General features: G+C 44.0%; 1 protein-coding gene across 2 annotated transcripts in view; it reads right to left on the minus strand.

Moving 5' to 3' along the window:
- Nucleotides 1–235: 235 nt before the first annotated feature.
- PDE8B (phosphodiesterase 8B) overlaps nucleotides 236–22,238 on the minus strand; it is a 1,092,370-nt gene continuing 1,070,367 nt past the window's right edge. For both annotated transcript variants that reach the window (XM_078677318.1, XM_078677317.1), the window contains 3 exons: nucleotides 18,484–18,651; nucleotides 4,826–4,955; nucleotides 236–973 (listed from right to left, as the gene is read on the minus strand). In XM_078677318.1, coding sequence (XP_078533444.1) covers nucleotides 858–973; nucleotides 4,826–4,955; nucleotides 18,484–18,651 — 414 coding nt within the window. In that variant the 3' untranslated portion in view covers nucleotides 236–857. The remainder of the gene's footprint in view (nucleotides 974–4,825; nucleotides 4,956–18,483; nucleotides 18,652–22,238) is intronic.

Genomic DNA, 22,238 nt, shown 5'->3' on the forward strand with positions numbered 1-22,238 from the left:
ATCGCTAATAGCGGGAGCTATTTCAAGGGTGCCAGGGTGTCCAGGACACCCTGTTGCACCCCTGAAATGTGCATGTGTGCACATGTGGCACACATCCATGCCCTAAGGGCATGAGTGTGTGACACATGGCACATATAAAAAAGCTAAACAGTGCTTTTTTAAAGGAAATCGCTACTTACCACCAACTTGAAGTTGGTGGTAATTAGCGATTCCTTAAGGCTGAAGTGCACTTTTTTTAGTGCTACGTACATTGCATTTAAGGAATCGGTATTTCCGATTCCTTAAATGCAAGAGCAAAATAAGGAATCGCTATTTTGCAATTCCTTACTTTGCAAGTAGGTTTCAACTCACCTGCACTGCACTCAGCCAAACACCAGTCGGTAATGCAGAAATTTAACAAATTTCGGCGTTATCGACTGGTATTTAGCCACCTACATCTGGCCCATATTCTTTAAAGTTGTAAGGATTCATGGCCACCTAATTCTATTCATACCACATGCATGGAGGTAATTTGTGTTTTTCCATCTTGAAGGATATTTGGATATTATCAGTGGTCTTATACTGCAAACTGGTAATGATGCTGGCATATAGAAAGTTTGGGGATGGACGATTTCAGTACTTTCTATAAGTCCTTTCTCAGCCACACATGTGGAGAAAAGAAATGTAGAACAATCTTCTCCACTTGCACCAGAAACAATAAAAACTCTACAGTGTGTGGCATATTTCAGAAATGGGTGAATCATGGCTCCGCGTGGTATTGCCGTGTAGAATCCATCACATGGAAAGAAAGGTTATGTCCTTCCCACTGTAAATACAGGAGGCTTTGATTCATAGTGCGACCAACATCTCTCTTTCACTTAGTCGCTGATCTCAGGTGGTGGCCGGAGGCTCTTGCACTTGATCTCATCTAAGGCTTTCCAGTATTTGTAATTGTCCGTCAGGTGCTGCATCAGGGTCGGCAGATGTGCAAATGCTTGAAGAGAAACAAAGTTAAAGAAGGGAGTCAATTACCTTTTTACAATATAGACAAATTTTAGGAAAACAAATGCTCACAAAAAATGGCTAATGGAACGATGAAGTTCAGGCACATGCTCAGTTTACCAAGCAACTATATTAACATTACTGGCACACCAACTAACACCAACTAACTGAGATAGAGTGGGTCTGCATAGCAAAGCCACAATACTGCCAAGAGGTATACATATATATTTGCTTTCTGTCATGGTTAGTCAGTCTCATAGTACAGTATATGAACCATGAGGCTGACAAACCAAAGAGTTGGTGCTGGGAGGGTTAATGCCACCAACATGAAAAACTGTTCTGAGTTAGTCTTTGAATCTGAAGATTGTGGCACTGAAATTCCCCAAAGTCAGAGTAGTGTGCAGGAGTTCTAAAACAAGCATATGCTGTATAAGCTGGGATGTTCTTCTAATTGGGGTTCCAGGATATCTATAACTTCATCAGCGGTGTAATGAAACTTGACCCCCCCCTGCAAAGTACTTGAAGGAAGCTGCCACCCTCTGGACCCAGTCGAGCGCTCTTAGCCTGTGCACAGTGCCAGAGGGTGGGGCCCTGATGTTCGGGCCCTCCCCCCACACTGTGGGGCCTGTAGGGGCTTTTCCTACGCCACTGAACTTCATCAGTAATGCTATGACATCAAACGTATCCGTTCTTGACACTGTACTCCCATCTGGGCATATTCGATGATAAATGTTGGTGGAATAAAGTTCATTAGCTATATTAAAAACTGCTTAATACTGATAAATGCAATAGTCAAAATAGAGACCAAAGAGCCAAGAGCGTAGGCTTCACTTTCCATTGTGTCTGTCTTCCTGAGAAGCAGATATGTGTCAGTAATGAGGAGGTCTTCACACCTAAAGAAGCACTCCAGATCAGACAATAAGTTTCAAGGCCGATACCTCTATACCCAATATCCACTTTTACTCTATTCCTTCTTGTAACAGATATACAGGATGCAATATTTAGGCATTTGGGTCAAACTGTGTCCATAGACAACAGGATAAATCAATTTAAAACTTGGACAAAGAGCCTTATGATAGTGAAGCATGGGTTTTACAATTCTTTGTATGGGATATGTGCCTCTTGATCGTCAAAATATTTGTGCACTGCCTCTTCAATCATTTTGGTCATTTTGACCTTAAACTCAAGATCTCTGTTACCTCATCCAGATGTTTTTGAAGATAGAAGAGCTCCTTTGTGGGACTATTACATTTTGATTGAAGTTCCATATTCATAAAAAGGACCCTATCACCAATGACACTTAGTGGATAATCACAGAAACAAACATTTCCTCACAGAATCACTTCCTTATCTGTTATAATACCTTTTAAAGGAAGAAGGGCTTGTACACAATACTTATATCTAAAATCAACATTCACTAATTTCGATTATTTTTAAATAAATGCTTATAACAAAAATATGAAAATGTTAAAAACAAATTATAGCTACATTTCTTTTGCTTCTATTCTCACAATTGTTCTTATTATTTTTACAATTCAACCTCTGTTTACATTGTTTCAGAGATTTTCTGAACAGGTCTCCAATTTACAAACAATTATCATTATAGTACTCAGTTCTACATCTGAAAATTCAAGGCCTTTTCTCTTGTAGTACAGAATTTGCTATAGTAAGCACTGCCTACCAGAGCTTTCTATAACACATTTTGGACTACATAAACTATAAATCCATTCAATATTTTTTATTAAACTATTGCTTAAAGCAATTTTTGTGGTCATGAAGTAGTTAAAAATTAGACATAGTTTCACTGTTGGTAAGGTGTATCTTTGATTACCCTATATTGTTAGTGCTGTTTGATGAACTTGTACAAAACTATGTCTATCCTAATCTTAGTATTTTACAATTTATTCTGATTTGTGGGGGCACAGCTAAAGGGTAGATGAAAAAAGTGTTAGTTTGCTAGTAACTGTGGTGTCCTTATTTATTTAGGCAAGCATTTAGCAGATATTGTTTTGTGGCATATCAATCGGGGGGGGGTTAAAGAGAGAGCAAAACATTTCATATGATAATAACGCTGGTGCTTTTCATGAATCTGTATGAATTTTGGCAGGCTGTTGAAATATTAAGCCCGCCGTACACAGCTCAGGTATCATGCAAATCAACGGGGGTGATATTCATTGATTTGCTACTATCTTTTAGCATAGGTTTATGGATCTACACAACACTTAGTAGACACTTACCATGTTTGGCTTAATCTCAATATTTTGATTTTCAGGTTGGTCTTTGCAGATAGTCCTCGACCCTGGTTCACTGACTGTCTGATGAGCTGACATGTCAACTTCTTTATAGGGTATAGGGATAGTAACTCCTCCCCGCACAACCCAACCTTTTAAACGTATTAAACATATTAATCTTATCAGTGGTACCCAAAATATAGGGAAACCAGAGTGCTCCCTGGAAGATGGTTGAGCCTACCCTGGTTTTTAGGAACCAGGGTGGGACCCAATGATGAGGCATTACACCAATAGGGTGTGTGAGGGTCCACAATACAAATATTTAATATTTCTTCAGGAGAACTAAGACAAGGCCATCATCTGTAAAACAACCACAGATCTAAGGATGGGGTCGACTATAGGACAGGCCCCTGCAGTAAATCCCAGCTGCACCAAGGTCAAAGTTCATGCGCAGCTGGGGTTGAGCAATTGTGGCAAGTTTGTTAGGGGATCTGGCCATAGACTTATGCATTATTTGAGTCAAATGTGTTTATACACACACCCTACATATTAAGTTGTAGGTTGCTTTTGGTGTTACATTGTTTAAGAGGCTTCAAAGTTACATTTTCTTTGAGGCGCTTAATATTTTGACCATGAATACATGTTAGCCAAGTAAATGGTGTGTGCCTACAGTGTGATATCATTCCCTATAATCAAGATTTAGAAATCAAGGAGACAAAAGAAGGGTTTGTAGTTTTAGAGAAGCATCTAATTTATTACAGAGTTCGCTTAGGTTCTGAAATCAGGAGAATACACTCTTTTTTTTACTACCAGAAATTACAATTTCCAATTAGAATCACCACATTTTCTAAAAATAAGCCATTGAATAACAATGATATATGTTTTGAATGCACTACATAATTAATCAATATTAATTAAAATATTGTATGAAAAATCAAATAAGTACATGTAATACACTTCAACAATTTAGTTGCAATATTGACAAATGTCAATATTTATCGTAATGTAAATATGACTGGAATATCAATGTAATATAAGAAAGATTATTTTTATTATTATTATTATTATTATTATTATTATTATTATTATTAGTTGTAGTGTATTATTAACCCGTTCGGTGCTGTGGATGGCCCCCGGCCGTCCCACATGACGGTGGGCGTGTGTGGAGGACGGCCGAGGGCCGTCCAAACCCCGCCCAATGATTAAATCGCCCGCACTATGGCAGAATTCGCACTGCGGTCAATGGATTAACAAGAACCCATAATATTAAACCACAATAATATTTTGGTAAAAGTGTGCATTTCTCCTAATCAACATCCACCCTTAAAGTCTTCACAGCTCTGTAGCTCAAATCGTTTGTGACGATCTCTGGAATTTTTCCCCATCCCTGCTCTGTCATACTACTTCTATCTCAATGTATGTCATGGATAGCTTGCCCTAGACATTTCCTCAAATAAATAAAGTTTATGGCCACTCTGTCAGGAAATCCTTACTACTATACAATGGCTTTTGTCCTTGTTCAAAGCCAGATTAGCTCAAGCTTTTTTATACCCTCTCCTGTACCACAAATGCTACATTTGTCTATCTAGGTGCATCAATCAGAAGGTTCTTACCATCCCAAGCATCGAACATGTCAGTGATGAAATAGTCAATAAAGGATATCTGAGACTTTGGGATGCTGCAAGTGTGTCGGTCAAACACTGGCATTACCACTGGGAGTCCTTGCGTTTTCTCTTCATCCGTCTAAAGGCAATACAATAAATAAATATATCATTATCATGCAATATGTGATAAAATAAAATAAAAAAATATTTTAATCAACATGTTGCCTTTCACATCTGTCCTATCATTAAACGTATTTAGAAATCAGAATGTACATCCTCATGTGTACACGTGAAAGACTCAGATGGCAGAAATATTCAAATGATAGTCTGGTAAACTGCTAGAGACAGAATTACAAAGGGCTTGCATTGTCCTTGTGTGATGTAAGTAGTAGCAAGGCAAGTCCTTAACTGGGATTTACGAAGGCAGCAAAGCCGCTTTGCGTCGTTTAGCAAATACAAAGTAAGACAAGGAAGCATACAGGGCTGCCTCATGCAACTTTGCATCGGGTAGGCTTTACATGGGTGGAGCATGGGCATTCCCATGCATCAACCCATGTGTTTTGACACAAACCCAGATATACAAATACTTGTATAAATACGCTGTTCTTACTCTCCACCATGGCCAGTTGCTGCTAAGCCCTGGGGCGGTGCACCTTTACTTTGGCTGATGCCACTTGGCTCAGCGCGTATCTTGGCCGAACTGCACCACCTTGGGCTCACGATGGTCTCAGAACTCACCAAGAATTCCTTAAGCTGCACTCAAGGGGTTGGGTTGAATCTGCCGTCCCCACAAAAACACCGCCGGAGTTTCCAGGGATCTCACTGCCTAATGTTATCTGGGTGAGGCGTGGGATGCATTAGGATCATGTCCCCTGCCAGGCCTGTTGCATCTGAGCTTGGATAGACACGTTTGTCTCAATTGCTCAGAAGCAATTCTTGCAATGAAAAGTGGTGGAAAATACAAATCTGTCCAAACTTTGACGATGGTTCCTTCTCCTCCCATGGTATTTCTGATGCTCAATCTCAATCTGAAATGAGTGTGGGCTCTTTTAGATATTCTTCTTATATTCTGTTGGTGTTATTACCAATATTCTCCTTAACTGAGATCGGTTTCGCTTTCTCGAATAAAGGATATAGCTAAATGGTTTCTTGTTGAATGTTTAAAGATGGTGACTGTCTTTTATCCTTTGTAATCAGAAGCTTTGATTCTTTGAATAATTTCGTAAGAGAAAATATACTATCCAAATTCCTCTGTGATGATTTTTGATTTTATAATATTTTTCATTACACGGTCCCTCTGCTCTAAAGCAGATATATTTGATCAAGACGTCATCAACAGCTGTACTGGCTCATCTCTAAGGTCTTATTACCATAAAACAAAAATTTGCTGCGCTCATGTCATAATTACCAATATTAATCAATACAACCTCTGATGCACTAATTAATTCAGTTTTGCACTGTACATCAATACGGTTTCCACTGGCAGTTGGAAATAAAAGCTAACTACAAGATTATTTAATAGCTACCAGTGTTAGCAAAGGGGTTGTTAGCAAATTGGACATTGGTCGGTACTTCCTTCTGATTTCTGCAATGGTGCGAGAACAGGGCCGGACTGGCCATAGCGGGCACCGGAATTTCCCTGGGGGCCACCAGGGTGGGGCCGGTTTTGAGCCCCTGGGGGGGCATTTTTGTTACCGGGCTGGCAATATCGGCCCCCGGTAACAAAATCGGCTGGAACTGGCCATTGCAAACATCTCAACCGCACCCCTTCAACCCCCTGGGGGGCTGGCCGAGGAGTTTGCCAGGGCCAGTTTCAGTTGCCAGTCTGGCCCTGTGCGAGAATAGAACAGAGTACGGTATGCATGGTGTGCATCCCCTTGGACATTAGCTCTTGTTCTCTGCCAGGAACATTGCTTAGTTATTCTCGGAGAACTGGAGGGCCTGATCAAATAGTCTCAAAAATGGAGTTATGCTGTGAGAGTAACGCATTATTTTTGTCCTCTTCCTGTATTGAGGACGGTGAGTTATGTGAAAAACCTTAGCTATAGTGTTATCTACACTAATCATCAAGCAAGAAGACCGAGAAATGTCATGATGGATGCTTAAAAGAAAACATTGGCAACTGGGTCCATCTGTTGCATCTTTTTCCACCTACTGACATTGTTATCTGATAGTATCGTAGTCCAGAATTTGATATGTCATGGCAAGGTCATGGTACAGTATTGAGTAAGTGAGCATAGAGGATTGAGATGGTACGACTGGATGATGGACCCAGTGTTTCAGTTAAGCATAATGATGCCTCTCCAAGGCTGGTAGACAACATTTCTTTGACAGTTTTCGATGGTAAGAATGTCACATCCATGGAACAGATCGCAGAGAGTGAGGCATTCCCCTTTTCTCTACTGATCTAAGGGACCTGGCGTGAGTGCAGGTGTGAAGAATTAAAGTGGATAGGGGTGTAGGGTGAGAAGACGGTGGCTCACCCAGCCATGCGACTTATGGTATTGCATACTTTAAGGGTCATGTGCATGGATATCCCTTAGGGGGGTCGGTCTATTTTTGCTTTCCATAGAACATCCCACACATAATGACCCACCACTGCTCTATCCATATAGAGCCAGTGCTGTTCTGATTTGTTCATTGACCATTCGGATATCACCCTCAGTTGTGCTCCCCTAAAATATAATAGAAAGTCTGTTTAGCTCTATGGGGAGTCCCTGGAATAGGTATAACAGCCATGGTAAGACAGTCATTTTGATGGCATCAAAACGACCCAACCACAATAAGTACGTTGGTACCCATCTTTTAAGATCAGCTTTAAGTTGTTGGAGAAGCAGAGGATAGTTAGAGGAAAACAAATCAGAAACCTTGGGTGTTATTTTAATCCCCAGATAAGTGAGGTCTTTCTTTGCCCATTTAAAGGGAGTTGAGCTGGTCAACATCTCCATCTCTAGTGGGGGTAGGATCAGGTTGAGGAGGAAAGATTTATGGAGATTAACACGATAACCTGCCACAGTTTCATAGGGGGCTAATTTTTGCTGTAGGGCTGCAAGAGAGGAAACTGGTGAAGTAAGGAAGAGTAGTACATCATCCGCAAAAAGTGAAATCTTGAGGTTTACTGAGCCAAAAGGGATGCCTCGGATCTTGGGTGTCACCCTTACTGTGGCTGGGAGGGATTCTATTCTAAGAGCAAATAAATGTGGTGAAAGTGGACACTCCTGACTTGTGCCTCGTGCTAGATCAAATAAGTACGAGCCCACTCCACTGACTAGTACTCGTGATAGTAGAGTCATATTGTTCACCTGAACCATGGCTATACATTTTTCACTAATGCTGAATCTGCGGAGTGTGTGGAAGAGAAAGGACCAGTCCACCCAATGTCAGAAGGATTGCTAAGATCAGTTTTTTGGTAGCCTTTTCAACAAGGTGGGCCAACCTCCTTAAGTTATCGTGTACTTGTCTCCCTTGAATAAAGCCAGATTGGTCTGGATGGACTTAATTTGGTATAATGCCTTCCAGTTTAGTAGCAGAGACTTTAGTGTGGAGTTTTGCATCCAAATTAAGTAGCACTATTAGCATATAAGAGGCACAGTATTAAGGGTCCTTCCCTGGTTTCGGAATGACTGAGATCAGCGCTTCACTCATCGAGGGAGTTGTCATGCAGTTCCTAATAATACATAGGATCTGCGCGTTTTGACAACATAAACTAACTGGTGTTGAGATTGATTCCAGACACCCCCAAAGGATACGCTAGCCTTTAGACCAGCTAGCTCACAGTGCCACCATAAGCCCCCTAACCTTACCAAGGAGCAAATAGTTTCTGGCAACTATCGAACATGACAACACTTGATCCTTCAGGGATCGTGGAAACAGTGCACTACTTTTCGCTCAGTCCCTCGTGCTCACTTGGTCTCAGAGAGATACACAGAATAAACGATGTGGACGTTTTCAATAAGCATTTATTGAACCAATGTCATTCTAGAATAAAACATGTTTGCTGCGGCAATCATTAGACAGAAAAAGATATACAAGACCATTTCCCTTTCTGGACAGTGTCACGGCTCTCCCCCACAAAGCTCTACCATTGAGGGACTGTCCTCTGAGCCCGAGCTCCGTGCCAGGTAGGTGTTCGAGGCCTTGCATGCTCCTGCCTGCGCCTCAAACCTGGTGGTCTAGTGGAAGAGCACTCTGCTCCTCTGCTATTCTCTCTCTTTACTGTGCCAGTTTTTCTCTTTTTGCTCGCTGTCTTGCTCTTTCTCTTGTTGCTCCTTCTGTTTTGCCCTTCTGTTTTGCTCTTTCTGTTTATCTTTTGCTCTTATTTGTTTCTATATCTTGCCCATTTTCTCTTTTTGCTCACCTCGTCTTGCTCTTTTTCTTGTTGCTCTTTCTGTGTTGCCCTTCTCTTTTGCTCTTTTGCCCTTTTTTGTTTGCTTATATCTCTTGCCCATTTTGCCCTTTTATCTCACTCTGTTTTGCTCTTTCTCATTGTGGCTCTTTCTGTCTTGCCCTTTCTGTTTTGCTCTTTCTGTTTTGCCTTTGCTCTTTTTTGCTTCTATGTCTCATCCCTTCCCTGCTAACCCCGCAGTCCCACCCCCCCAGCGTGTCGCTCCCGCCTCCCGGCTGACCACCCTCCCATTGACCCCTACTTAGTGGCGGCCGCTGCGTGGACACTGACCACTGACCTTCCTGGTTTGTGTCACTGCTCTTCCCCCGCACAGCTCCACCATTGAGGGACTGCCCTCTGAGCCCAAGCTCCGTGCCAAGTAGGTGTTCGAGGCCCTCCTCCACCTGCAGGCTTCTGCCTGCGCCTCATCGCTGGTGGCCTAGTGAAAGAGCACTCTGCTCTTCTGCTATTTGTCTCTGTTTTCTGTGCCCATTTTTCTCTTTTTGCTTGCTGTTTTGCTCTTTCTTTTGTTGCTTTCTGTTTTGCCCTTCTCTTTAGATCTTTCTGTTTTCCTTCTGCTCTTTTTGCTTCTATCTCTTGCCCATTTTTCTTTTTCTGCTCGATCTGTTTTGCTCTTTCTCTTTGTTGCTCTTTCTGTTTTGCTTTGCTCCTTTTTGCTTCTATCTCTGATCCTTTCCCACACTCCCTGCCGCTGCTACCCCACTTCTCATCCCCCCAGCGTGTCGCTCCCACCTTCCAGCTGACCGCCCTCCCCCGACCTCTACTTAATGGTGTCTGCTTTGCAGCCACGCCGCTGACTCACCAAAGGCAAGCCCAAATTCACCTGTCCGCAGCCCAACTGCGACCAGCATAGGAGACCCTGGTCCCCAGACCCGCCACTGGAATGACCCCAGCACCCTCAACGCTCTCAACCACAGACACAGCAACGACTACGGCTCTTGACGCCAAGCAACACCCAAGGCCCAATCTCCTCCCAACACTGCTGCCCACCTTCACTCCCCTCTGGACCCCAGACGTAGCCCCCAGGATGCCAGCAAACACAAACCACTGAACTGCATCCTCCTCAACATGCGCTCCCTGCACAGACACACCATAGAAATCTGCGACCTCCTCAACACTCACATACCCGACGTCGCCTTCCTCACAGAGACCTGGACCAATGCCAGCTCCGCACCCAACATCACAACCGCCATCCCCGATGGATACAAGATCCTGAGGAAAGACTGCCCCACCTGCCCAAGAGGAGGCATCGCTATCGTCCACAAAAACTACCTCCGTATGACAACCACCGACCCGGATGACGCCTTGCCCACCATGGAACATCTCCCCTTCCAGATCCAGAACAAACCGAAAACGACGCTCCTTGGAACCCTCGTCTACAGACCACCTGACTCCTGTGCTCCATTCACCAACCTCATCGCACCCCACGCCCTCGCCTCCACAGACTATATACTATTCAGAGACCTAAACTTCCACCTGGACAACCACGACGACCCCAGTACCACCGCCCTCCTAGAGAACCTCACCGACATAGGACTGAAGCAACTTGTCTCTGCCCCCACTCACACAGCAGGACACACACTCAACCCCGTCTTTGCAGGAGGAAACAGCATCTTTTGCAGCCACATCATGGAACCACTCTGGACTAACCACCACTGCATCCATCTCTCCTTTAGAAAACCCACCGCACACAAGCATGCACGCCGCCTCCCACGCAGAAGCTGGAACAAAGCCACTGAAGAACACCTCACATCCACCCTCACCAGCCCTCCACTCCCTACTACACCAGACACCAACACAGCAGCAAGCAACCTCCACTGATGGTTCACTAACTATGCCGACACACTCACCCCCTCCGGAAGGCTACAGGGTGACACAACAAGAAAGCAAGCTGGTTCACCACGACACTCCAAGAATCCAAGCGCTCCTGCCGACGACTCAAAAAGACTTAGAGAAACAGCAAAAGCCCAGGAAAACGCACCGCCTACAGTAAAGCCACTACAGCACATCACCAACTCAGCAAAGCCACAAAGAAGAACTTCCTCCAAGACAGAATCCTCTCCTACACCCACAGCTCCAAGGAACTCTTCTCCATCATCAAGAAATTTGCCTAACCCGACAGCGAAACAACAGACGTCCCACCCTCCCCAGACCTCTGCAACAGACTCAGCTCCTTCTTTCACCTCAGGGTCAAGACGGTTTACGACAACTTCGGCGACCAAGACCTGTGCAGTGTCTCAACTCCCACCCCCAGCAACGCCACCCAACTGACCCTACTCACCTGGACCCCACTCATGACAGAAGACACCTTGAAGACCATGAAGAGAATTCACTCCGGAGACCGCAGTCCACCCCACATCTTCCACAGGGCCGCCACAGCCATCACACACAAGCTACACGAACGATCAACTGCTCACTTGGGACCACCACATTCCTGATGACTAGAAGCACGCCAAAGTCACCTCCTCCTCAAAAAACCCTCTGCAGATCCGATGGACCTCAAGAATTTCAGGGCCATATCGCTGCTTCCCTTTGCAGCCAAAGTCATCAAAAAGGCCTTCAACACCCAACTAGCATACATCATCGAAGCGAACAGTGTCCTAGACCACTCCCAATATGGATTCCGCAGCAAATACAGCAGCAATACAACCCTCCTCGCCACCACTGACAACATCCGTGCCCTCCTCAACCAGGGTCAAATGGCAACCCTCATCCTCCTGGACCTATCAGCAGCCTTCAACACCATCTCCCACTACACACTAGCCACCAAGCTCCAAGATGCTGGCATCCAAGGTATGGCCCTAATCTGTATACACTCATTCCTCACAGGTAGAACACAGAGTGTCAGACTCCCGCCCTATGTCCCAGAACCAACAGAGACCAGATGCAGAGTACCCCAAGGATCCTCCCTCAGCCCCACCCTCTTCAACATCTACAACAGCTACCATCGTCAGAAACCACAGGCTCAACATCATCTCCTACGCTGATGACACCCAGCTCATCCTCTCCCTCAAAAAGGAACCCAACATCAGCAAGCACAACTTCCATGAAGGGATGAAAGCCGGCGCAACCTGGATGAAGGACAGCTGCCTGAAACTCAACTCAGAGAAAACAAAGGTCATCATCCTCGGCTCCACCCTCACAGCTTGGGATGACACCTGGTGGCCCCCCCGCTCCTGAAAACCCACCCACCTGACAAACCATGCTCGTAACCACAACATCATACTGGACTCGCTTACTATGAACCGCCATATCAACACCGTCCCCTCAACCTGCTTCAACACCCTCTGCATACTACATAAGACATTCAAATGGATCCCCCACGAATCCAGAAAAACAGTCACACTCTCTCTCATAACCAGCAAACTAGAGTACAGCAAAGCCCTTTATGCCGGAATCAACAGAAAACTCCTCTGCAAACTCCATACTGTCCAAAACGCCTCAACCAGACTAATCCTCGACATCCCCAGGCACAACCACATCACCCAACACTTTTGTGATCTGCACTGGCTCCCCGTTGAAAGAACTATCACCTTCAAGCTGCTCATGCACGCGCACAAGTCCTTCCACAACATCGGACCACAATACCTCAACAAACGTCTCTGCTTCCACGCCCCAAGAGAAACCTCCGTTTAGCCAACCTCTCCCTGGCCACCATCCCACGCTTCTACAGGAAAAGAGCGGGTAGAAAGCCCTTCTCCTACCTTACAGCCTAGACCTGGAACGGCCACCCCCTACACATCTGGCAGAGCCCTACACTGCCCAGTTCAGGAGGGACCTCAAGACCTGGCTCTTTAGATGACACGAAAGGAACTGCCCCCCCCTCTCCCCCAGTGCCTTGAGACCCTAACGGGTGAGTAGTGTGCTTCATAAACCCCTGATTGATTGATTGAAGATTACAAGCACTGACAAAATAAATAAAAGGTAGAATTCTACCATGGTGCTAAAACAGTAAATATATGCAGGCATATCGATATATGGCAGTAATCAAGCAAACTCCTATGATGCAAACCCTATCTAAGAGTACCTAGCATGTATGTGGGTGTAAAGCCAAGAATCCCTTGGGAAAGAGTCAATCCCATTACCTGATGGGAGAGAATGAAGGACCCCGTCTTGGTCTCGAGTTGGACAAGCAATGTCAGACCACTGCGTGTTGTAGCTTTCTACAGGCAGGGACCTCAGCGTCTAGCGTCTAGCGTCTAGTGTCAGCGTGGAAGCTTCTCCTCTGGTTTCCCAGTGAAGGTGTGGTTCTTTTATACCCCAAAAGTACCCTCAGGGGTTCTACCTAGATATGTAATGGTTTCCCCTGGTGGACCTGTTGTCCAAGAATGTGGTGACTTTTGTACAGAACTATTCTACAGAAGATATTAATCCTGCTGTGCATGTCCTGGGCAGGTGATTAAGATACAATACTTGGAATCCTCATGCATATTAAATGAGGCCAGTTTCAGAGAAAACTGATCGACATTTATTCAGCAAATAACTAGGTAAATGGTCAGTGCCATAACCGTCATGCAGAGCAAGGTAGGACAGATGTAGGTAGAAAGGTTGTGTAGCTTCCTAGGCCTATATTGGGGCACATTGGGGTTCATAACAGAGTAACCATGCAAGTGGATGCCAGTCCCTCTGCATGGGATGACACCTGGTGGCACCCTGCCCTTAGAAACCCACACACACCTATGGGTAATGCACGCAACTTCGGCATCATACTCGACTCTTCACTCACAACGAATCGCCAGATCAATGCCGTATCCTCCGCATGAGTCAACACCCCCGCATACTTCGCAAGACATTCAAGTGGATCCCCCTCGACTTCAGGAAAACCGCCACCCTCTCAATCATCACCAGCAGACTGGACCACGGCAACATCCTCTATGCCGGAATCAACAAAAAACTCTTCCGCAAACTTCAGACCATTCAGAACGCTGCAGCCAGACTTATCCTTGATATCCCACAACACAACCACATCACCCAACAACTCTGTGACCTCCACTGGTTCCCCGTCGAAAGAAGAATAACCTTCAGGCTGCTCACACACTCCTACAAAGCCCTCCACAACAGCGGACCCCAATACCTCAATGACCAAATCTCCTCCCACGTCCCCAAGAGAAACCTCCGCTCAGGCGACCTCGCCCTAGCCACCGTCCCATGTTTCTACAGAGCAGAGCAGGTGGAAGATCCTTCTCCTACCTCGCAGCCAAGACCTGGAACGAACTCCCCTTTCACCTCCAACAGTGCCTGATACTACAGAAATTCCGAAAGGACCTCAAGACCTGGCTCGGTGAGGTATGAGATCAGAGCTGAAGGTTTGGTAAAACTGGGCTGTGACCCCATCACGTCCCAGTGATTTATGTCACTTAAGGCACTGATTGTCATTTGGACTTAATCGTCCCTGACCGGGCTACCTAGTTCCTCATTTTGAGTAACAATCACTTGGGGTTATTCAAACCCACTCAAGAATTCTAGTTGTGCCTCCTCTCTGGGTGCCTCAGACGTGTATACGGTCTTATAAAAGTTACGTAAAGCCTTTGCTTTTTCTTGTTTGATCTTGGCTATCTCCCCCATTTCTTTGTGGAGGTGACTGGTATAGATTTGCTCATGTTTGACCCACAATTGTCGCGCTAAATTGCATCTGCCTTATTTCTCCGGTCATATGTCACATGTTTGAGGTGTAGCAGGGTAAACTCTGCTCTATTTGAGTTAATCGCACTAAAATTTGCTCTAATGTCTGCCACCTTCCTCTGTAGTGCAAGGGCGGGAGTGTCCTTGTGAATTCGCTCCGCCGTTTGGAGCTCTGTCCCAAGGTGTCCCACGTGGTGGACAAGGTGGTGTCTTGAGGAACATTCATAAAGAATTATCTGATAGTGTTGCGTATCTTGTCTTGGAAGAGATGATATCTGGTGAAGGATCCAGGGAAAAACCACAGGCGGAATTTAGGTGTGGTAGCCATACAATCTAGTGTAAGCTCTACAGGGGCATGGTTTGAGAATGTAATAGGATGAAAGGTGGAGGCCAAAATTTAATATTCCAAGTACTGACTTATACATACATAATCAAGTCTTGAATCTAAGCAATAGGATTAGAAGAAAGTGTGATCACGAACAGAAGGGTGTGCTGCCCTCAAGCCCACTGATAAAATTGATAGTTTTAGGGGTTTAAGGAAGTCGCCTGTGGCAGAGCGTTGTGGATGGGTACTGTCTAATTCTGGATCCCAAATAAGGTTAAAATCTCCCATGAGGATAATCTCGCCCTCTGCAAAGCACCCGAAGAGAGTGAGAAATGATTTGAGAAAGGCAGCCTGTGCTGATTTGAGAGTATAAATTGATACTTTTGTACAGATCCTGTCCAATATTTTCCCTTTGACCATTATTAACCTCCCTTCGTTGTCCGATTTCCTGTCCTTCAGAGGGAACTTAAGGGATGAGAGTAAGAGGAGGGCAACCCCATTATGTTTGGTGGGAGCAGAAGATCAGGGAATATCCTTTGTGGAGTAATCTGTGGTCCTCCCTGCATTTTAGATGTTTTTCTTGTATTGCTAATATATCGTGTCTCCTACCTAAAAGATATTTCCACAATTTATGACGTTTAGCCGGAGAGTAAATCCCTTTACCATTCCACGTCAATGTAGTCAATACCATGACAGTGTTATGCCGTCATACACATTCAAGGGCCTCCATCACATCACCACCACAAATCAGACCACACTCGTCCCTCCCCAGGGACTGCCCCCAGTATCCTTGTAACAGTTCTTGATCTTCATCACCTCTCTATTAACCTTATTTCTCCCACCCTCACGTTTCCCTTCAACGTAGCACTTCCCTTCAGATTTGCCTACATCATCTTTTTCCCCAGTTACTTATTCCCTTTTATAAACAGAGACCCAAGTGAATGAAGGGCAAAAAAAAAGTTTAACTAATATGGAAAAAATATTCATACGATCAGATTTGGTGAATGTTAGAATGCTACCCTTTTCTATTGAAAACATAAATTCAAAGGGAAGTTAATTAGCGACCCACACAGATTTATTTTAAGGCATGCCGCAGCATTCCACGGACTATATGGCGGTGATATACAGGGCAAATCCATGTGCAGCATTTCTGCTGCTTTAGTAATGGTGGATATGCAACAATTGGTATCTGCACGAGGATGAAGAAGACCTGAACTGGTTTCACACTCAATGTGCTGTTTTTATGACATAAGAAGTAAGAAATCAGTTTGTCTCTTCCTCTTTTCAAATGTAAAAGAGGTACCCGTGATTGAGGCAAAATAGTTTTATATTGTTTGGGTACGTCAGTGGCAAACAACGGGCTCAATCAATTTGTTCTATTCATGAACTATGACATACTTGTTAATATTTCAGTATCTCATTTAAACTGATATGAAAATAATCAGTGTGTTCCACGTCATTCCACTTCTTATGTTTCTGTTCTGACTGAAAAACAATGCTGTGGCAAAACCAGTTTTCCCCATTTTTTCACATAATACACGGAGCTAAATGGTGAAAGCTGCTGTGTGGAGTTTTCCACGAGTGCAAAGCTTCTGTAGTATGGTCCCTAGTACCTTCTTGCTATAAATAAGTCCACATATTCCACTGAGAAACAACCCAAACGCCAAGATCAATTTCACGAATGGTATTCAGTTAGCACAATTACGAGTAGTAGACAGTTCCCTGAAATGTACTAAAAAGGAGAGTCTATAGCATTTTTAGCACATTGGAGAGAACTTTCGAATTCAGGTTTATGACGATGTTTAACAAACACATTAATAGCATTTAGTGACCACAAGATTCAATCAACCACTTGAAAAAACAGGTAGTTGCTCTTCCAGGAAAATATGCACTAAATTGAAGATCCGAGTGGTTTCAGGTATTTCGCATCCATTTCAGATATTAGTAAGCAGAGTAAGCACTGAATGTACAAATAATATTAATTTCGTAGTATGTAATCTTAACTCATGCAGATGGTCAAAAAATGTGACTTAGGTTTAGCCCTCGAACTACAATTGGAAATCATTCTGTACATTAATACCGTGTATTGGAACAATGATTTTTAAAGCTGAATTAGTGCAGATCTACTGTTCCTTCCTTGCACTTGCTGAGTGAAGATTCTGGGCTGAACTCATCCAAGTTTAAACTTGGCTTGTCCGCAGTTACCAACTGGATGACATCTAATTACCTACAGCTTATCGCCAACAAGACTGAGGTCTTACTTGTAGGAAAGGATGTCTCAGCCTGGGGAGTGAAATGGTGGCCGGATATGCTCGGAACCCCTCCTGAACCCAAGAGTGAGGTAAAAAACCTTGGAGTCTGGCTAGACTCGTCGCTTAATTTTATTACCCACACTAAAAAGGTTGCCGCGACTTGTTTTGGGATCCTTCGGAATCTGAAGCCGATCCTAAAATCTTTCGATCCCCCTACTCGCCAGTTCATAGTTCAGTCCTCCACTCTATCTCGACTTGACTATGTGATCTCCCTACTTTTGGGAGCTAACCAGGCAGAGGTAGGAAGACTGCAACGAGTCCAAAACGCGGCGGCAAGAGCCTTGACAGGGCTCCCCCGCTCCCTGTCGGTCTCTAGCACCTTGACCAAACTTCACTGGCTGCCCGTGGACAAGAGGATTCAATTCAAGACCCTCTGTCTGGCATTTAAAATCTTGCACTCTGCATCTCCCTCCATGCTCTGTCCCTTGCTGACCCCATCTATCCCCAGGCGCGCGTTACGCTTAGAAGGTCAGCACCTTGTTGTGATTCCTCGAATAAATCGCGTGCGAAAGGGTGGACGCTCCTTCCGCTATCTCGCAGCAAGACTATGGAACGCCCTGCCACTCCAGATTCGGGGCCTACAGGACCTCTTGCCATTCAGAAAGGCTATCAAAACCCACCTCTTCTGTTGATCTCTCTGTTAAGTTATAGCCGCATGTCCACTTCTGCAGTAGCCGCTTTTCCTGCTCATTAAAGCGCCGGGACGCCCCTTAGCTGGGGCAGCTGCGCGCTATATAAGCACCTATAACATAACATAACATAACTTGCTGGTTGAAGGGCAGGCACCACAACCTGCATACTTAACAAACGTAACGCGTAAATGTGTTGAGTTACATTTTAAAGACCCTTATACAGGATTAGCTACTTAAGGCATTCGTAATGGCCGTTACCTTGATTTGTAATTGTAGGTCTATGGACTGGATGCGCAAGAGCTTGCGATGTTGTACTCTGATTCTTTTAAAAATGAATTGATTATTTCAAAATAAGAATTTGCAATTCCTACCTGTGCAAAATATTCCTCTGATATCCTCCCAGCCCATTCTATGCATAGATCCAGAGGGCGACAGGGATTTGCTACGTCAGCACATTTAATCATCATGCGTTTGATCAGGATTCGGTTCTCTGGAGAATTCTTCACACTTGGTGCAGATTCACAGTCACTGCCCTCGCTCTAGAACACAGGGAATTAGTCGGATCAACAAGCTGAATGCAATGTACTTTCACGACAAAGACATTTATTGAGGCTGGACTACATCATATTTTAACCCTCTAACATCCCAGACACTGTCGTCATTAACATGAGGATTGTTCTTAACAGATCCCTTAGAATCCTCACAAAAAGCCAATTTTTACATAACAAAAAATCTAAAATATTCCACTAGGCAGCTTTCATATCTGAAGCCTTCACAACATATCACTGTCTGAGCGATTCCATAGGGCCTGGAGCACAACCGTATCTACAATAATTTTTGATTACCTACAAGTAAGTGCCTTTTCACTGTTTTAGCAAAGTTTCAAATTTGAGGGTGGAAGATGTTTTTTACCTTGAGATTTTCCAAACACAATTCTATGTTGTGCATTTTATGACTTCTTCAATGCTTTTCAGTGTCACTTAAAACCTATCATTTTACTTCAGCTTTAACATATAACTGTTAATATTGAGAAAATTAATACCAATGTTTATAATGATAAACTCGCACATAAGAATTAAATCGTATCACTATTATTAAATTTGCCCTTCATTAACTCTCCATCAAGGAGGTCCGAGGTCAGGCAGGCTCTGCGATCTAAGCCTGAGCTTTCTGATTGATAGGTCACAAGTGGGGTGGTACATAGCCAGCGCAAATAGGAAACTCAGGTCAATCCCCCAGATAAGCGCAGTGATACCACAATGGTCATGGGAGATTGACCCCAATAAAGCACACCTTGGCAGAGTGGCGTGCGCATTCCCTAATCCCCATAAAGTCAGATGCCACATAAAGTTAGAAACACAGAGCCAACCAGGATACAGCACACACACCATTCATGTGCCCCTCATGACAGACATCTAGAAACGTTACCCACTGGCCACCATTATGTCCATTCAAGGTAGAGGCCCACCTGCATTTGTTATCAAGGGCTTTATTTATGATTCTACAGACAAGGACCACGTTATTTTTCCAAAAAAGAATCCACTGAAGTACTTTATGATATATATAAGAAATGTATAGAAAAAACTGTTCAGATTGTTTGTACTTTGAGACAGTCCTCAGACCCCCTTCTGTAACTGTGCTCCTGGCCGAAGTGTTTAATTAAACCAACTATTCCTGCTATGCCAAACGTGTCTTATCTTTTGTTTATTCAGGGTACATTCACATTCGCGCAACATAACAACGAGCCTCCAAGGAATTATCATGAAACACAAGTAAATCACAAGTTCAATAGTAACTCGATATTTTCTTCTCTAGACTGTTATTTTACCATCGATATTGCAGTAGTTTACATTCTTATAAAGCATATTACGGTATAAACAATTTCAGAAATTTAGGAGGAAAAAGTGAATTTCATACTGCATGTTCATCCTATAGTTGAAATTAGTTCTCAGACTTTTCATTTACCCTTATTGCATTAACTTCTTTCCTGAAAATGTGTTGTTGTAAATCTGCATCTAACCTGAACGTTATCAGATCCATAGGGCTGCTAAGGTTTTTTAAATCAATCAAAAGTGGATGGACAGGGAGCTGAAACGTTTCAGACACTCAGCCCCAGTCACAGATCTGTATTGAATCCATCATCCCTCTTTAACTCACTGCGCTAATGAACTTCAGAACCGGCCATATGCTAATCAGTCATGACCCTGTTCCTCATGGGAACAGTCCAGCCCGACTGCCTAGCCAGGTCTTCCCTGATCGGAAACTAGCATCTTGCGACCAGTTTCAGGGTAACACCCCTCATCAGCCGGGCTAGCTTAAATCCAGTGGCAAAGTGAGCAAGGGACCCACATCTGGGCATAACCTGCCAACTTAGGGCAAACAAAGCAAACACAAGGAGATGATGGACAGAGCGTGGACATTTTTCAGACACTCACTCCAAGTCACAGATCTGGGTTGAATCCATCATCGTTCTTTAGCTTACTACGCCACCCCAGTTCAGACCCAGCCATATGAAAATAAGTCATGACCCTGTTCCTCATGGGAACTGCCCAGCTCGACTGCCAAGTCAGGTCTTCCCTGGATTGGAAACCAGCATCCTGGGAACAGTTTCAGGGTAACACCCCTCATTAGCCAGGCTGCCTTAAATCCAGTGGCAAAGTGAGCAAGGGATCCACGTCTGGGCATACCCTGTCAACTTAGGGCGAACAAAGCAAACACAAGGAGATGATGGACGGAGGTTTGAAACTTTTCAGTCCCCCAGTTACAGATCTGGGTTTTATTTGTTAGAACATCCTGCCCTCTAGTGGTGAAATGTTCGAATAGCCTTATAGCCCTCAGTAGCTGGGCTATACCAGCCTTAAAGTCTTTCTCTCTTGTTAAAGGCCCTCGCCTGAGGTGAACGCTGGAGAGGGCCTTTAATGCTCCGTATAGCCTGCTACGGTGGGCTATAAGGCTATATTACAAGAGCGACACTACAATGGACGGTCTAACATCCAGCATTCCAGAGCTAAACAGCATGTAGTCAAACCCAATTATTTCTGCAGCTGGGACAGAGAGATGAATCCAGCATTCAGTGATCTAATATCGGTGGCAAATCTGTTAGCCAAAATATTCTTCTTTATGGGTGAAACATAGTGCAGATACTTTGATAATTGGTGAAGCGTCTTTGTTTTTATGCCTCTCAAAGATATGAAGTATAAAAGTCTCTTAAGTCTAAATTCTCTGACTTATGGGACGTTAACGTGATTCATTTTTGTCCTTACCTGGTGAGTTATCCCACAAGCACATTTTGGCAAATGCTTCATATCCACACACCTAACATTTTAAATTCTGTTTTAGACAGCACTTAATAGAGAATGTTTCTGAGCGCTTCCAATCTTAAAAGGAAAATTTGGTACCGGGAGATGCATGCTGGGTGAACAGGGTCACACAATAGAGTCAGGTAAGGACAGGCTAGGATTTAAAGCCAAGATTCTTGGTTCTCGTCATCCACTTAGCCATTAGAACAGCCTCCTGCAAGTATGCCTTTTCAAAGGCGTGCAGGTGCACGTGACCATGAAAGCAGATCTCAAATCACCAACTTGCTTTCTCTTGTTCACAGCAGCTGTGATTTTACTGTGGTCTCCAATGGTTAACTAGCTTGACAGATTAAAGTGTTCCTTGCTTTGGGGCTCATTGTGCCAGGGCAGAAATGGTTTTCACAGCTTTCATTAGTGCCAATATTCTTCCTAATATTTCAGGGGGATGGTGATGCTTCCCATGAGCCTGCATTAAGAATCCTATTAAAATAAAAGAAGCTTTATCTGATTTATTGTGAAGGGAAGCATTTCTCCTACGATAAACCATGTTCATATCCCATTGCCTTCCCCCGTTTTCAGTATTTCTAATGATTCTATCTGATGGGTTATAGATTGCAGTAGCCTAGTTGCGGCCATTTCTTCTGAGTTATCTAATTTAGAAGCACTTATTACAATCCGGTTGGACACTGAGCTCAGTGTTATATTCCAGGCTTCACTCAGTGTTTATCATTCAAGGATCGCCACAAGCATAGAAGAATTATTCAAGGGCCATCTGATTTCCACTATCTGCTTCCAGTTTTCTTCAGAACATCAGAAAAGGTTTTTGC

The sequence above is a fragment of the Lissotriton helveticus genome, chromosome 2_1 (assembly GCF_964261635.1).
Source record: "Lissotriton helveticus chromosome 2_1, aLisHel1.1, whole genome shotgun sequence".
In the NCBI taxonomy this organism is placed as follows: Eukaryota; Metazoa; Chordata; class Amphibia; order Caudata; family Salamandridae; genus Lissotriton; species Lissotriton helveticus.